The following is an 18,234-nucleotide window of genomic DNA, read 5'->3' as shown; positions in this document are numbered from 1 at the left end:
TGTATATTATATAAATTTTTATTATATATATTTTTTTTCACATCTCATTTATTATGCTGATTATTCCTTAGAAATTAAAATATGATCATCTTTTAATATTTGTATTTAAAATTGTTACATAAATTTGTTCACATAATAATATTTATGTCATATTTATATACTTATAAAAATTATATTATTAAGAGTGCAAAAGATTTGGTTACATCGAATTGAAGTAACGCCAAAGCCAACGAGATGGTCCTACACCAAAATATGCGTGTGACGCGTGTCCGGGATTTTTGCGCGCGTGCCAATTGAATCCCAAAACCGTCAGCCAGCTGAACGAGACCAACACGTTTCATATTTAACTTTGTCCTCCAAACAAATTTTGCGTTCCAAGTCGGTTTTCCGTCCTCCCTTCTATTCCTTCCTCAATTTTCCCGCACTTTCCCGGAAAATCCCTAACCCAAACACACACGTATATCCGCTTCTCTAATCATATATCGATTCACTATTCATAAAAATTTCATCATTCAACATTGCAGCCATGGACATCTCTGTAATCGCCGATACCGTGACTGTGGCCGCAGCACAACAAGCGCTAGGGTTTGCAAATTTCGTCATGAAACGCCACGATCTCACCGCCAACAGCCACGTTTCTATATTCGACAACTACAGCGATCAATCCTCCGCCGGAACCCTGCAAATATCGGCCCTTATATTTCCCATCGACGCGGTTGCTCCTCCTCCCGTTAAGCCGAACTCTTTTAAGACCATATCCCGCACTCTCCTCCGTAAAAAGAAACGTACAAGGAGGAGGTCGTTCAGTGGGGACTCTGAGGATGGCGGCTTCTTTGAAGACGGTAACGCCGGCGGTTTTGATGGTCCTTTTGGTGGTGGTAGTGGTTGGGGCGGCAGTGGATGGAATTTTGACGGATTTGGATGGCAAAATTGGGATGAATCTTCATCGTCGCCGTCCTGGTCTGATCCAGCAATGAATTTTGTCTACGAGGTGCTCTGTTGGATCGCGTTGTCAAATTGCGTGCACTTCGCATTCAAGAAGGTGGTGAGGAACATGGCCGAATCTTTGAGGGAGAAGATGCCGATGAGATTGACGTCTGTTTGCTGATTCTTCAGAGACGATGAAGATCAATGGTGGTGATTTATCTAGTCATTCTGTAATTAATATGGATGTTTATGTTTTTAATTTTTTTTTCTGTCGTAGCGCATTGCACATTGGAGTTTTCTGAGGTGACTCCTAAGAAAATCAAATTAAGTGACCGTGGCTTAATAGTTGGATTTATCAAAATTAGATTTGGAGATTCTGTATAATAAATCCAACCACACAAATCGTAGTGAGTCACCTTGGACTAGGCCACTGTACATTTTACATATTGTGTATATAATCATTCATTTCTTAATCTGCGTTTGTTTCTCTGTCTAAATAAACTAGCCACTGCAGTACGTATAATGTTTATAGTGAATCAATGCAAGCAGACGGATTTAGGATCTAAGACAGAATGCAAGGTCCAAGCAGAAGTAGTATCAACCAGAAATGCTGTAACAAGGTAAGCTTTCATGTCTGTGAGAAGTTGGTGACGGGTTATGTGCCAAAGCTGTCCAGACTGTTGATTTTAGTTGAGTTCTTGTTTGATTGAGTTGTTTATTATTCTTGAATTGGAAGTTGATCCTTCATTGTTGTTTAACTGGGCTATCGTTCAAATCTTCATTCATTGATCTTGTTGCAAGTTAGTTGTGGAGCTCATCAATCTTGACTGTGAGTTGTTTGCAGAACTAGATACGTTTTAACTTATTGTTTTCTGTTTAATTCAAGTGTTCTGACTTGTTCTAGTTTACTTGTAACGAGATGAGAGCTAATTTAGACATTAGCTTGAGTGTAGTGTTAGAGAATAATAAGGTATATATTTCACTCTATTCTTCTACATGGTATTGGAGTAGAGCTTGTCTCTTAAGTTAGACCTATGAGAACCTTTTTTTTTTCATCTTCTTTTTTCTTAATTGTTGCTCACAATTGCCCCACTATTGGGGATTCAAACAATGCAAGAAATTGTGAGGACCCAACTAATAGTGGTTAGATTTGTTAGAAATAATTAGTTAAGTTGTTTTGATTAGTTAGAAATTAATTTCAACTAATTACTTTTCAGCTATAAAAGGTAGAGTTGATAATGGATTTGTATGCAGAAAACATAAATGAAATTTGAAACTTCTCTCTACAGAGTTCTTCTTTTCTCTTCTTCTCCCTTGTTCTTTCTTCATCCTAAATTCTAATTCTGCTCTCATCCCCTTCTAAATTCTTTTCTATTTCTTCTACAATTCTTCTTCCTTTATTTCTTCACAAGTCAGGACCCGTTCCTGACAAATCGGTACTGTAGCAGCTTGATTCTGAGAAAAATCAAGTTGCTATTATGATGACCTGGAACAAAGGAAACGTAATAGCAATCGATCAACAGCGGATCAATGAGTCTGTTCGATCTGAGGCTGTCCGAGTTTGTATTGAAAATGTGCAAATCGCAAAGGCAAACTCACCAACAGTTGGATCAGATTTTGGAGCTTCTGCACGGTAACACGCGACTGTCCAATCTAAACGCACCAGGAGAAGCTTCACTAAATAACAGAGATCAAATCTGATCAAACTTCTCCATTCATAAGTTCCCAAAGGTGGACAGAGCTTCAATTAGAGCAGAAGGTTGCTCTACAAGAGGGTGATCATCCATTGGACCACAAGATCAAGGAAATGATTCTGGACCACAGAGGTGAACAATTGGAACAAATCCTGGAGCTTCTGTGTAACGGTCTCGGAAATTTAAAGGAAATGTATATATTTATTATAAGTGCGGAAGCGAAATAAAATAGATTATGATTAACATCCATTACATAATAATCAAAATGTATTAAAGATATGAAAGAATAAACTAACTGAAGGAAATACTATGAATGAATACTATAAGGAAAACTAATAAATATTTAAGCTTCTATTCGCCGTCTTCTTGCGGAACGGGCTCGGGAACCAAGTTCTCCTGATCTTAAATGGTTAAGTAAGGAATGAGATACACTAGCCCAGTAAAGATGTCATACTATCTCATTGTCACAGTAATAAAGGTTGGTAGAAAACAAAAACGACTAATGAAGCATAATTTATAATAAATTCATTTATTAATAATAAAACCCTTTACGGTCCATTTACCTCGGTGAGATTCATGAAAATAACTTATGAAAACAATAATATTATAAACATCATAAGATCATGCACATTCTGTAACATAACACATATCATACTTTTGTATTTCAATCATCAGGCAACAAATTTTCTCTTTTATCAGTCTACTAGTATCCACTTATAAATTCACATACCATCCTTATTTCTTTTAGTCTCAATCAACATGAATACGTAAACCAGCGACGCACACCAAATAAGGCAACACAACATCGGGTTCACAATGATTCAAAGCATAATAGATTAAACAGTTATTCATGCATACGGAACCACAAAATAAACAATCAAATACTATACTGCGTTTAGACTGTAAAATACATCAAACAGAAACAGACCGACAAATACATCAGGTTCGGGCTCCATTAGCAATCTTAATTAATCATACATATCCATAAATTCATAAAATACCGTTTTATCATTTATTAAGTTTTAATGCCGTGATAGGAAATAGGATGAGAGATCCTTACTTGTTTTGGGGTCTGAAATCAGCTTTACAATGTGCCTACGAGCTGTCCCTAAATTTCCTGAATTTTTTTCGGGAAACTGAAACGCACTACCGGTACCTGCACATGTCCCAAAAAATTCCAAATCAGACCCAGGGTCCCTTTTTGGCCAATATTGGAATTCCGGCATGGCGGCTCCGCCGTACTTCGGCGACGAACCGTCGCCCGCGGCGGCGATCCGCCTCGGGTTGTCCGTTTTCGGCCGAATTCCGCCAAACTTGCATTGGTTCCTGCGATAAAACAACCCTAGGGCCCTCGGTGGGCCAAAAAATCACGAAAAATCGAGACTTACCGGCGGCGGCTTCTCCGGCGCGAGTCGCGGTTTGACGTTTTGCTCTGGTCAACCTGTAGAGAAAAGGACGGTGATCACAGTGGTATAAAAATTGCATCGAACGGAAACCGGAAAGGACCTCATCGGAGGTAAAAATCGAGGGAAGCCGCGGCGGCGCCGTTGGACTTCGGCGGTGTTTTCCGGCCGATTGGTCGGTGGTTTGGCTCCGATTTGGCCATGGGCGGATTCAGCATCGAAAAACGAGCTAAGGGGAGAAAATTTACCTCGTTTGGCGGTCAGAAAACCCTCCGGTGCGGTGGCGGGCGGCGGCTGCTGGATCCTCCGGCGACTGGTTCTTCTTCTCCGGCGAGGGTACTGGCGGCTAGGGTTTGGGGTCGGGTGTGGGTGAGGTTATTTATAATCTTCCCCTTTTAATTCAAGCCGTCCATCACGAGTTAATCTGGGTCGTCCGTGCACGTAAGATCTGAGCCGTCCGCACGCGTGAGATCTAGACCGTTCGATCGCGTGCATGCGGATCGCTCACATGGCTCCGTCCCGCGTGGCCTCCTGCGTCAACTTCCTTGCCACGCGGCGTGTTCTGTTTAGCCGGGGCTGCTGACGTGGCTGCTGACGTGACACAACTTTCCTAAATTGCGTTTTGACTCCCGATTTTCGATTTTTTTTTTTAAAAACACATTCAGAATTCAAATTTTCACTCATTTTTTTTAAAATCAATTTCAATTAAATCCCAAAAATAAATTTTACCCTATTTTATCATTATTATTATTTTTATTTTCATTAATTTAAATTAAATTAAATTAAAATTTTATAAATTAAATATTAAAAATTAAACTAAAATTTTAATATAAATAAAAATAAATTAAAAAATAAAAATAAAAATAATAAATTTGGGTGTTACATTCTGCGCGGTAACACGCGACTGTCCAATGTAAATGCACCAGGAGAAGCTTCACAAGAAACAAAGAGCAATTTGGTCGAACTTATCTGCTCATAAGTTGCCAAAGCTGGACAGAGTTTCAATTAGATCATACGGTTGCTCTACAAGAGGCGAACATCCATCGGACTGTAAGATTGAGGAAATGAAGACGTTCTCGCGAGTGAGCTGTTGTTTTTCTCCACCATCTGCATCAGCTTCTACAGTCATGACTTCCGCTTTGCGTGAACAGAAACTCAACAAAACACAAAAAATATTGTGTGGCGTCACTTCTCTCCTACCATGTGGAAGAGTTGTCCATCATCTTCAACTTTGTCACCAGTTCTTATTGAAAATTTTTCTTCTGTTGATGAAGAGATAACAGTGGATTGTAGAATCCGTGATGGTTGAGAAGCTGTATGAATCTGTAGAGGAGCCAAAGCATGTTAAAGATGTTGGGTGGCTCGGTGAATGAGCATGAGGTGCCTGTTAAAATTCCCCAACCATAATGTTCTCTGTATTTGTTTCTATTGATTTTTCCAACTTCACCTAATCTTATGCCCGGTGTTCATGGAGACATGGAAGTTCTGATTGTTGCAGATGAAATTCAGGTGAAATATGGACTAGTATTTGAGAGAGCTGTAGAGAAATTTTCCTGAAGAGTTATATGAGGCTGATGAGAAGATTCTACCTAACCATGCACACCAGGAGTTCAAAAAAAATCCTTCATCAAAATAGTATGTTTTTTGGCAACTGATGGCAAATAAGAGAAAATTCATTATGTTTGCGGACGATGGAGGTGAACTTGTATTGATTGATATTTGGGTTTATACCAAATTTATCCTATCAAACTAGTCTAGCTACATTCCTCGAAGATTTTTCACACAAGACCGTATTCCACTTCAAATTTCTTTCATAGATTAAAATATGGAAGTCCTCTCTAAGGTGTCACATCTGTTCAGAGAATGCATAATTATGGTGGCAATGAAGACTGGAGGTTAATCCAGTTCGTCCTTGTCCACAAGGATGCTCTCATGGGGAAGGTATTGTGAGGAGCCAACTAATAATGGTTAGGTTTGTTAGAAATAATTAGTTCAGTGTTTTGATTATTAGAAATTAGTTTCAATTAATTACTTTCCAACTATAGAAGGTAGGTTGAGGATGGATTTGTATGCAGAAAATACAAATGAAATTTCAAACTTTCTCTCTGCACAATCCTCTTTTCTTTTCTTCTCCTTCTTTACTCCTAAAATTCTAATTCTGCTCTAATCCTCTTCTGTTTCTTGTACAATCTTTATTTCTTCGCAAGTCAAGAAGGTTTCCTGACAGATAGCTTGTCAATCTTTATTTACTTCTATTACTCAGCTGCGAAAAGATTATGTCTTTGCCTATTATTTGCGGACTGAATCCACGTGCAAATAAGGTGGTGGAATGTAAAGAAACAACAGAAGTCAAGCCGATTTATTGAAGTAGAACTTGGACTTCAAGTTGACCTTAAAGCTCGGTGTAGTAAAACAAAAACCATTCAGCCTGGCCGCTGTTGGAATGATGAATAGGTGAAGTGATTCCTCTGATTAGAAATTGGGGATAAGGAATTTTTACAATTTTGCTGCAGTGCTTCCTTTCATGGTTTTATGTTAGCTATAAATGAATCTGACTCGTTTGGCTAAATGATTTTTTTTTTTCTTCAGGCTAGAATTTGTCTCGAACCTAATCGAATTGAAATTTTGTTGACAAAACACTTTGGTAGGTCTGCTGGCATACGTACTGAGAAGTTATGGGTGTTGGTATTATTTAGGAAAAAGAAATAGCAAGTTAAAGACAAGTTTGGGTGAATTGGTAGATCAGGTTTAGAATGGGGGACGGAAATCAGTCTTGTAGTTGAAGTTGTTGTATGTAAACTTTATGCTACAGAATTAAGAAGCAGTAGTTGAGGTCATATCCTTGTACTCTATTCTCGGATAGCAAGCTACATAAGATGTCATAATTTCCCACTTGTTAAAACAGCAGGTGGGGTATATGATAATGATAGCATGTAATTGTTGTTGGGTTGAAATTAAGTTGTGAGGAGAAAGACAAAATGGGAAAGTAACCAATTCTCATCCTATAATTATATGATTATCCACCTCTTTTTTTTTTTTTTTTTTTTTTTATATCGTCAAACAAAACATATGATATAAGCTACTAGGCCTGTGAGCACTGTATTATCAAATATTTTTATTTGAACTATAATTATTGTTTTCGAGCTCTGTCATACTGATTTGGTTGTCTAAAGAAGATCCTGACTTGGTCCTTGTTTGTTTCTTTATTTTTTGAATGTGTAGTCTTTTGTTTGTTGAATTTGAAGTACGCTATTTAAACCTTACGATTCGATTCGATTAAATCGTAGATCTTACTGTTGGTAGTTCAACTTGAATATGAACATTGGTCGGAGAATTTTGTCATCGGTTCGGTTCGATTGTTTTTAGGTAAAAACAAAAATTGGGTGGCAATAATGTTTGGGTCCTTTTTTTTTTTTTTTTTTTTTTAACAGATTGTGAAGGGAAACACGTCTGGAAGAGGATGCCCAACTGACAAAACTGAACCAATTGCCATTAGGTGATGCATGTATTCTAAACATAAATATATGTATCTTAATCTATCATTAAATTAAGTATTAAAAGAATTGATGATTGACATTATGGAAATCGAATCATACCCAGTAGATAGTACGAAATAGGAAAATAAAATATATGTCCGTCGGAAGTTTTAATTGTATGGAAACCAATAATACAGAATGGAATGGAATGGAATAAATTAAGTGATTAGATTTCATGAAACAAAAAATAAAATAACATATTTTGAAAGAGTCTTGGATTAGAAGAATGGACCAACTTGGATTTGTTGTGATTCACGTTCGCTACGGTTCATGAATCTTCCCCCCCTCCCCCCTCTCCCGCTTTACAACACTAATTATTCAATATTCACCAACCACTTAAAAGTGAATTTATTGACTTAATTGAAAATTATATCTATATATATATATTATATTATATCATATATATATATATATATAGTACTGATGTTAGATTGAGCACTACTAATTGCATTGATGCTGAATATATGCATGTTTAATATATATATATATATATATGTATGTGTATATCTAAACTTGGATTTTGGTTCTTTAAGCACTTTTTTTATTCAATAAATGTCCAGGTCCGGGTGACTTCAACTGTTTGGTTATTATTGTACTAATGTATATATAAATAAAAAAAAAAATTTGGTCGTTTTATTATTAATTTATATCTTTGATATAATCAGTAATACTCAATTATTTTTATATTTAAAAAATTCAATATATAATTATTATTTGCATCATCACGTTAATTTTATTTGTGTATTTTAAAACCTGACTTAGATAATCGTGCCTGAAATTTTGGAGAAATGAAATTTTTTTAACTAAAATTAGGGGAGAGAATTCTGTCTATTAAACTTTTTAGATTGTACTTCTCCAAGTTTGGTCAAGATTTTTAATTTTTTTTTTTGCCAAAATTTTTATGTGGTTTTTTAGTATTCAGAAAAAAAAAAGAGACATTAATTTTGACATTTGGTAGTCATTTAAACTAATTATGTAGTAATTCAATTAAATTATAATATTTTAAATTAATGGAAGTCATTAAAAATTAGGTTCAAATTTTCAAAATCTTACGTAACCTGTAAAAAATTAAGAAAATTTTATGTCATTTATTCTATTTTTTAATGTAATTTTCTTGTGTTAGACAAATTATTATTTTTATCTCTTAGACCGTTAATCACGTCGCGATTTCGTTTCGAATTTTTTAATTATAAGTTTAAGTCTTTAAAATTATAAAATTATTTTAATTTATAATTTTTAACTCAATTATGAAAACTTTGTGAAAATTATAATGTGTTAAAATATTTTTTTTTTATTTTAACATAAAACGAGTAAATTTATTTAGTTAAATTAATTATAATATGTTAAATTTTAGTTTAATTTTTTTTTTTTTGGAATAATATATGCAAAAAACTGATATGGGCACACTAATTTTTGGAATAATTTATTATTTTTAGAAAGAAAAAAAAAAAGAAAGTGGAAATAGTAAACTTTGGGAGTGGAAACAGTAGTTTCAGAAGAACAGTGAATCGTACATTTATTGATGTATGCATATGTAAGCAGCTGTTTTCAGTTAAGACTTCATCTTGACTCTTCCCAGAAAACAAACCCACAATTTCACTTTTGACAAAATTATAATTATATCTCTACTTTTAATTTGTAATTTTTCTTTTTTTTTTTTTTTGTATATGCAATATAATTACTTGTTTTATATAATATTATTTATGTTTTAGAATTTTAAAATTAAGTAACTTAAATTTAAAAAAAAAAATCAGAACTTTACAAAATATAATGCAAGAAATATATTGCAAAAAAAAAAAAAAAAACTCAACCTATATTATTATGTAGCCATTATATACCCCAATAATTGATAATCCCATGAGAATAATAATAGTAAATACAAATATATGTACATATATATAATATTATGTATTATATATTTTTATAACACAAATTAAAGGAGGAGATAAATAAAGCAAGAAAATCTGGTACAATGCACCGACATCCCGGGCATAGTCCAAGATTTAGAAACAGACCCAAACCAGGAGACAAGAGAAGGAAGATGATGCATGCAGCACCCACCAACATGCTTATTTTCCTATTTACCCGCTGTTAAAACACCATAATTACCCACTACAAATTTCTACCTAATTCAAACCCTAAACAAACAAACAAAACACCCACTACCATTGCATGCTTCAACTTTCAATACCTACCAGCTTCATCACTTCCCTTCGCCAGCCATGGAGGTATTGATTTAGTAAACCAGACGGTGGGGATGTTGCTGGTGATGAGTCACCACATCATCAAGCATCCACAGGTCGCCCGAGTTTGACGACTCCACCGACTCAGACGACTCTCCACTTCCACTCACCTGCACCTGATCATCCCTATCCAATCCCAGCAGCGTTTCCAAGGTCCATATCTGTTCCTTCAGCTCATTCTCGCTCGGGTTATAACCCTCGTTTCCATAACCGAAGTTCACCTGATGGTATCGAGGATAAACTGGTTGTAGTGCCACCGCTGGCGCCGGCGGTGGTGGTGGTCCCGTTGTCTGTAAACTCGCCCGAGCCAACTCAGGAGATATGCATCTCTTCTTAGCTGGCGGCGGCTGAGTTACAGTCCTGGCCGGAGGTGGTGGTGTTGGTGGTCGGGCGAAGTTAAGTTTGGCCTTGTCGCCGCGGATGCGTTTGGCGGCTTCATCGTAGGCTCGTGCGGCTTCCTCGGCGGTGTTGTAGGTGCCGAGCCAGACACGAACTCCCTTGTGAGGGTCCCTGATCTCGGCTGCCCATTTTCCCCATGGCCGCTGTCTGATCCCTCTGTACATGTTCTTCCGAGGTCGCCGAGTTTTCCCCGGCTTATCCGCGGCTTGGCTCAGCTTCTCGGCTTTCTCGCTCGTCACTACTGCGAATCCCCAAGTGAAGTCAGAAGTTCTTTTCTCTTTTTAAGAAAGCATCAGAAACTTTTTCTCGGAAAAAGTAATCACACCCAAAACTAAATTAACAAAAACTTCTCTGTGAAAATCTCAAAATTCAAATAGAAACTCGAACTCAATCTGATCATCGTATGAATCATGCAAGAAAAATATCATTAAATCAATCACATTAATCGGATTTAAACCCCATCAGTAAGAACAAAAACAGCGAGAGGAATAATTTGAAAAAAAATCCAGACCGAGATGTTAAATCCATGCAAGGACATCAAAAAAAGCGAAAATCAGTCAGCAGCCAGATGCAGAAAAGGCGGAAAAAAAAGAATAAGACGAAGAAGAAGACGAAATGGAAGAAGACGAAATGTTATATTACCATGGTTGGGGTGGTTAGTCGGCGTTTGGGAGGCCTTGGAATCATCGACCGGCTTAGGGGCTTCCTTCCTCATAGAATCCAAGCCCCATAGATCAGTAAAGACGTCGAGCTCAGACCAAAGCTCCTCCGCCGTTAATTTCCGGCCACGAGTGGTCACCGGCACAAAATCAGAAATGATTGCACCTCCACACATCCTTGTTTTGCGTTTCTCCTTCAATTCTCAGCACAGAAAGAAAGAGGGGGAAGAGAGGGGGAGAGAGAGAGTCTATGTAATTATATGTGAAGAAAGAGGAGAGGATTTATAGTATGACGGTGGCCAACCAAAGGCGCCATAAACAGACAAATCAATCATCTATAATTTCACTCTGCGGTGATGGGTTTTATTTTGGTATGATATGATATTTCTAATCCGACGGTGGAGAGAAGATCGGGCCAAAAGGGGTTAGATCATACTGCAGAGGGATGTCAGCCGTGCGATCTTGGCGGTAGGGTCCACATAGTTTAAGATTAAGAATTAATTAATGGGAGAAAAAATATTTTATTTGTAAAAGAAAGGATACAGAGACAGGTGGGTGAAGGAAGATGACGTGGCGTCATGAGATTGGGGCAGAAAAGAAGACGGAGGAGTGTTTGTGTCTTGAGGAGAAGTAACGGACGTTACCGGATTTCGAGCAATTGAAAGGTAACGGCAGCATGTGAGTAAAAGGAAAGGCTGCATCTGCATTTCTTGCTTTCCTCCTCTATCCTATTGCATTAAGTTCCACAACTGCCCTAAAATTTACCTCTATTTACAATCCAACCCCTAATGTAATGTAATATTTATTAATTAAATTTTTCTTTATTAATATCATTTGCAAAAATATTATTTTGTTTAAGATAATTATTGAAAATTTTAAATATCTATTTTTTAAGAAAATTAAGATGATGTATTATAAATTATCATTTTAAAAATAATTATCTCGTCATAATGCATTTTTAATAACTTTTCAAAATACAATTCATGTACTTTGTGATGCTATAGGTTTGTACAATATTTTTCACGTGTTTTAAATTGTTTCTATATCTAATTAGTAAATTAAATAAGTATTTATTATCCATAAAATTTTGATATTAATATACATGTGAGTTAGGATTACAAGAGTATTTAGATGAGTTTTTTTGTTTTTTTAGTTATCAATTGCTCGAGAGTAACATGTCTGTAAGATATTTTTCTTATAGCGTAACTTAAATTCTTAAATATTACTAGTGATTTTATAGAGTCATTGCCTAATTTTTTTTTCGAATTTCTAGAAGTTCGTTGCCTTTTCTTTATTGATTGAAGTTAGTTATTAAAATGAACTCTATTCATTTAATATTAAAAGGAGATATTTTGTTAGCTTTTGAATATTACTTTCTTTCCTAAAGTCTAGTTTATTAGATGATGATTTTAGAATTTTTTCTAACATTTCTTTAGAAAATTCTCGTTCACTTAAAATCATAAGTGTTACGATCAAGTCTTGCATGTTTTTGTAATATTTGAGTTTGAAATTTGGTTCGGAATTAATTTTTGTATTTATAAAAATAATTAAAAATATTATTTTAATTTAATTTTATTAAATTATTTGAGAAAAATAAGTTAGTGACGTAATTGAAATCAACTTTGAAAAAAAAAGGTGAAAATTTGAGTTCGAATGGTGTTTTCGAAAGAAAAATTAGAAACAGGAGATCAAAATACAAAAAGAGAAAATTCAGCTATGTGGGACGACTCAGTCAGAAGTCCTGACGAACCAGAGCACGTTGCGTAACAAAATACGTTGACATCAATGCCACGCAAGAGGCCATACAGACGATCTGCGTGGCCAATGATCTGACATCCCAAATTTGATCCCACGCGCGTGAACGGTTTAGATGCATTCCCCCCTTAGGCACGATCATACGGACGAGATCAATCACGATGAACAACTTAGATTTGTCTACACAATCGGCCTAAACAGATAACGATCGAATGACTCTCCTCGCTCTACGTCGACGCGAATAGACGACCCAGATTGATGCAGAATAAGTATATAAACATCATTTCGCAGGGGAACCCTAATCCTAGCCGCCTTGCCTTCACTAGAGAAGGACCAGCCATCGGAGAAGGAGATCGACCCTCGATCGCTGTCGCACCGGAGCCACTGTCGACTACCAAAAAAGATAAAATTCTCCCATACTGGCTCGAAATTCAATTTCGAGTCTCCCCGTGGCCTTATGGAGCAAAAGTGATTGTGGGTGAGCTTGAAACTATAGGCAAAGCTCGGCGGAGTTGCCGCAGTTGAAACCCTAAAACCCCTCCGATGAACCCCTTCCCATTTCCCGTTTCACAAAATTTTCTAACCATTGTGTTCACTGTCATTTTCTGTGCAGGTTAGCCTAAGAAAAAACCCCAGTTGCGAAGGAGAACCAGTGGAGTCGCCGTACTCGAAGTCCCCCCCCCCCCGACTGGTAGGTTCATTTTTTTTTGTGATTTTCTAGCAAACATAGACCCCTATAATGTGTTTTTTTACAGGGATATGCATAAAATCGGCCAAAATTGACCAAAATCAGTCAGCTCGAAGCGAATCGCTGTCGTGGGTGTTGGAGCCGGTGCTGGACAACGACGAAGTGCTAGAACCCTAAAATTGGCTGGGAAAGGTTTTCAACACTGATGTAGAATTTTGAGATATTTTTAGTTGCGTGACAAGTATTTTGGATTCCCGCAGAAAAATTTAAGAAACTCGAGACTCATTAGAAGACAGTGCGACGTCTCGAAATACCAATCCTTGTAAGGATCCCTTACCATATAATTGAAGATCAATAATCGATAATTGTGTGTTTTGTGAAAAATTAGAAAAAGCCTAAAAATATTATAGGTCACTAGTGGAGCCGAAACTGTTTAGTTTACTTTTGTCAGATTCCTTATTTATTTTCCTTTACTGCATATATTTGCTTACTATTATACTGTGTTTAATTGAATTGATGGTTTTTATGATCTTCTCAGTTATTTGGTTATTTTGTTCTTTCTGTATTATTTATATGGTATTCTGGTTATTGGTTAGTTAGCTATGTTAAGCTATATCGTTTATTTAAGTGCCATTTGAATTAATATGTGAATATGATATAAGATAGTAGTATGCTTTAGTAGTTGCTTGGATGATAAGAGTATAAATAAATGAAAGCTTATTAGGCATCTTGGGAAAAGATGGACGGTTCGGTATATAAGGAACTCTACTGTGGACATTACCTCAATCGAACGGGGTTGAGAAATTCCATACCGAAAGGGTCTTGGGAGATACGATTCACCTTCATACTGGACGGAGTATCCAGGCGATGGTGTTTTTGGCGCCCATTACCAGACGGGGTATGAGGACGACTGGGTTAATTGTCAATTTTGATACTGGGTCCACGAGTAGAGGGGATATCCCTATGATCCCCCAAGGGTCCTAGTAAGTAGGTTAAAAAAGAAGGATTGCTAATCCTATGCATGAAATTGAAATTTCATTTAGTTAATTGTCTTCATAGGTTAATTTTCGAAAAAATCGTAACGAAAAGTATCGAATAAAAAGTTTTAAAATTAAATGTATTTATTTAAAGCAATGGTTCTATTAGTTGTTTTCTGATTTTTACCAACCTTTAATTTTTTGTATCAGTGATTAGTATGATATTCTTACTGCATTAGTGTAACTCACCATTTCATTAACTATGTTAGATCAAGAGGACCAAGATCCAGATCCTGATCAGTAAAAGAGTTGTGAGTAGTCCACCTCTCGGACTTCCTTCAAGTATTAGTGAAGGTTGCCATAAAATACTTATTTATTCATTTTTCTTTAATTACTGTTTGTCTTTTATGAACCACGTAAAGAGACATTTCTGTAGCCTTATTCGGCAATTTAATTTATTGTGTAAGAACTGTAAACCCTAATGTTATTATTCACTTTTTTCTTTAAATTATAAATTTATTTTCTTTAAGGTTTCGGACCTTTATAGTTGGTATCAAAGTCACATTCCTCGAAACCATTTCCTACACAAAGATTTAAAATATTTAAATATAACCTGACTCTTAATCCTTTATCGTGAAAAATAAGTACAAAGACATTAGGAGAGGAGGGCCCCCACTAAACAATGCAGCCCGAGATGAGTCACTTTGGGAGGATATCGATCGGCTCTTCGAGATGTTAAAGAGACTCATCTCTGCCCAGCAGGCTAGGGAAGAGAGGAAGGAGCTGTCTGACACTCTACCAGTACCACAGTATGAATCATCCCTATAACGAGAGGATTCAGTGCCATCTGGATCAACCTTGCCCCTCTACTGTATCATCTGGTACCGTCACAGTATAATCCGATGCCCCATCATAACCAGGTGCCACAGGATCACTCAGTCCCTCCACAACATAATCCAGTTCCTCTTCCATAGGACTTGCCAGCACCGCGGTAAGGACCATGGGGATCAACTCTTCTATCGTCTCAACAACACCTGCCACATCTGCGGAAGTGCCGAGTACTACGCGAGAGAGTATTTGCAGAATCAAAAATCAGGCTAGACCTCTAGTCCAGAGCATAGTCTATACCCTCATCCAGCAGATACTGAAGCTAACCTGGGCGTTATACAGGGCAAATGTAAGAAAAAAATTTGCATTCAAGAGATTCCTATGGTAAGAGATTCTCCAGACGTGTTCCCTGATGAAATATTAGGACTGCTAGTGGATAAAAAAGTTAAATTTACCATAGATTTTCAACCTGATGCCCTACTTTTCTCAGTTGCCCCTTACCACATGAGTCGTGTTAAAATGAAAAGGCTGAGGAAATAGATTAGTGAATTGCAGGATAGTAGATTCATCTGATATAGTGTGTCTCATTGGGGTGCTGGAGTCATATTTGTAAAGAAAGGGGATGAAACATTAGGATTATGTATTGACTACAGGGGATTGAACAAAGTCACTACTAAGAACAAGTACCCTCTCTTCAGGATTGATGACATTTTTGATCAGTTACAGGGTGCCCAGATCTTCTTCAAAATAGACTTGCGTTCGAGTTACCATCAGGTAAAGATCATAGCAGAGGACATTTCTAAGACAGTCTTCAGAACCAGATACAGACACTATGAATTTATAGTCATGCCATTTGGACTAACCAACGCACCAATTATTTTTATGGATTTGATGAACAGATTTTTCAAATAATTTATGTATCAGTTCATTATTGTATTCATTGATGATATCCTAGTTTATTCAAAGAGTAGAGAGAAACACGTTCACCACATAATTCAGATCTTGCAGGTTCTTAGGAAAAAAAAAATTTATGCAAAATTAAGAAAGTGTGGTTTCTGGCTCGAGTAGACGACCTTCCTAGGGCACATCATATTAAGGGATGGAGTATCATCGAATTCTAAAAGAGTTGAGACAGTATTTGGTTGGGAGAAATTGACATCAGTTAAGAAATTCATAACTTTTTGGGAATGACAGGTTATTACCGCAGGTTTGTGGAAGGATTTTCTAGCCTGACTGCTCCTTTTATTTGACTCACAAAGAAGAATGTTAAGTTTGAATGGAACGAGAATTGCGAAAGGAACATTATGAAACTCAAGAAGCAGTTTCCCAAAAAAGTTGAGGCAGTATTTGGTTCGGAGAAATTGACATTGGTTAAGAAATCCATAACTTTTTGGGAATGACAGGTTATTACCGCAAGTTTGTGGAAGGATTTTCTAGCCTGACTGCTCATTTTATTTGACTCACAAAGAAGAATGTTAAGTTTGAATGGAACGAGAATTGCGAAAGGAACATTATGAAACTCAAGAAGCAGTTGACTACTGCACCCGTGTTGGCCTTACCGAATGGAACATGTGGATATACAGTGTATAGTGATGCCTCCTACATGAGGTTGAGTTGTGTTCTGATACAGCATGAGAATGTCATAGCCTATGGGGTTAGGTAGTTGAAGAGTTATGAGAAAAATTACCCTACCAACGACTTAGAACTTGCCACATTTATCCACACTTTGAAGACCTGGTGCCACTACCTGTATGGGGAGACTTTTGAGATTTATACTGACCATAAGAGCTTGAAACACATATTCACTCAGAAAGATCTCAACATGCGTTGACAAGGATAATGTGGTAGCTGATGCGCTCAGTAAAAAAAGCGTAGGTATGTTAGTTCACCTAATAGTTTTTTGAATGCAGGGTAATAGGGGCCACACAACATATATGACTTCAGAACTTGAAAAGAGTTACATGTTTGACCCACCTGACTGTCCAACCTAAATTGATCCAGAGAATAAAGGAAGCCCAATTAACCGATTCCATGATAGCAGCTCTCAAGAATGATGTAAAACATGGAGTAAATCTAGAATTTCGAGTCTCTGCCGATGGGTTGCTCAGACTTCAGGATAGGGTGTGTGTTTAAGATAACAGTGAACTGAAAATGATATCATGACAGATGCTCATAACTCAAAGTTTGCCATACATCCCGAAAATATTAAAATGTATTAAAGTATGTGATCCCAGTTTTGGTGGAGCGGGATGATAAGAGAGATAACCAACTTTATCTTCAAGTGTCTGGTATGTCAACAGATTAAGGTAGAACATCAATGCTTAGACGGGTTACTTCAGCCATTATCGATCCCAAAGTGGAAGTGAGAATATATCACAATAGACTTTGTGACAGGATTGCCTAAGGCACGCTTGGGATATAATGCTATCTAGGTAATTGTCGACCGACTCACCAAGTCCTCTTACTTCTTTGCTATCAAGATGATCGACTCTTTGGACAAGTTAGCAAGAATGTATATCCGGAAGATAGTCAGGCTATATGGAGGTTTAGTGACAGTGGTATCCTACAAAGTTTGCCTACAATAATAGCTATCAAGCAAATATCAGCATGACCCCCCATACGAGACATTGTATGGCCGCCCTTGCAAGTTGCCGATCTGTTGGGAAGATGTTGGTTAGAAAAATATTTGATCCAGATCTTGTAGATGAGACAACATGCAAGATAGTTAAGATCAAGAAGAATATCTAGACAGCTCAGAGTAAGCAGAAGACTTATACAGACACTCGGAAGATGTATTTGGAATTTGAGAAAGGTAATCGAGTGTTTCTTAAGGTCAACAATTTCAAGAAAATCAGTAGGTTTAACAAGAGGGAGAAATTAAATCCCTGGTTCATTGGGTCATTTGAGATCTTAGACAAAATTAGCATAACTGCTTATACACTAACACTACGTCCAGAGCTATCCTGGTTTCATAATGTGTTTCATGTATCTATGCTACACAAGTACAACCTGAACCCCTTATGTAGAGACCCAGAACTTAAAAGAAAATAAAGTCATAAATTAAATGTGAAAGTGAAATAATAGAGTTAGAGTTTACATTTCTTACACAATAATTTAAAATACCC

At 36.7% G+C, this 18,234-nt stretch overlaps 2 protein-coding genes across 4 annotated transcripts; one reads left to right on the top strand and one right to left on the bottom strand.

Moving 5' to 3' along the window:
- Nucleotides 1–344: 344 nt before the first annotated feature.
- Nucleotides 345–7,047, top strand: LOC148268580 (glycine-rich protein). Of its 3 annotated transcripts, none has more exons than XM_088216587.1 (3): nucleotides 345–1,334; nucleotides 1,433–1,547; nucleotides 6,288–7,047. In XM_088216587.1, exon 1 carries the CDS (start codon nucleotides 527–529, stop codon nucleotides 1,106–1,108), a length of 582 nt encoding a protein of 193 aa, XP_088072713.1. In that variant the 5' UTR covers nucleotides 345–526; the 3' UTR covers nucleotides 1,109–1,334; nucleotides 1,433–1,547; nucleotides 6,288–7,047. The 3 variants fall into 3 exon arrangements, with proteins under 3 accessions (XP_088072713.1, XP_088072714.1, XP_088072712.1); XM_088216588.1 differs by having other exon boundaries at nucleotides 1,433–6,478; nucleotides 6,614–7,047; XM_088216586.1 differs by having other exon boundaries at nucleotides 1,433–7,047.
- Nucleotides 7,048–9,449: 2,402 nt separating this feature from the next.
- EBP (ethylene-responsive element binding protein) lies at nucleotides 9,450–11,171 on the bottom strand. Its single transcript, XM_022032616.2, has 2 exons — nucleotides 10,845–11,171; nucleotides 9,450–10,443 (listed from the first exon to the last, which is right to left on the bottom strand). The coding sequence occupies exons 1-2, from the start codon at nucleotides 11,035–11,037 to the stop codon at nucleotides 9,797–9,799; spliced, it is 840 nt and encodes a 279-aa protein (XP_021888308.1). The 5' UTR covers nucleotides 11,038–11,171; the 3' UTR covers nucleotides 9,450–9,796.
- Nucleotides 11,172–18,234: the final 7,063 nt, after the last annotated feature.

This window comes from Carica papaya, chromosome 3, assembly GCF_054855325.1.
Source record: "Carica papaya isolate Zhongbai chromosome 3, ASM5485532v1, whole genome shotgun sequence".
Lineage (NCBI taxonomy): Eukaryota > Viridiplantae > Streptophyta > Magnoliopsida > Brassicales > Caricaceae > Carica > Carica papaya.
The sequence above is the reverse complement of the archived record's forward strand: the minus strand, read 5'-3'. Positions and strand labels throughout refer to the sequence as shown.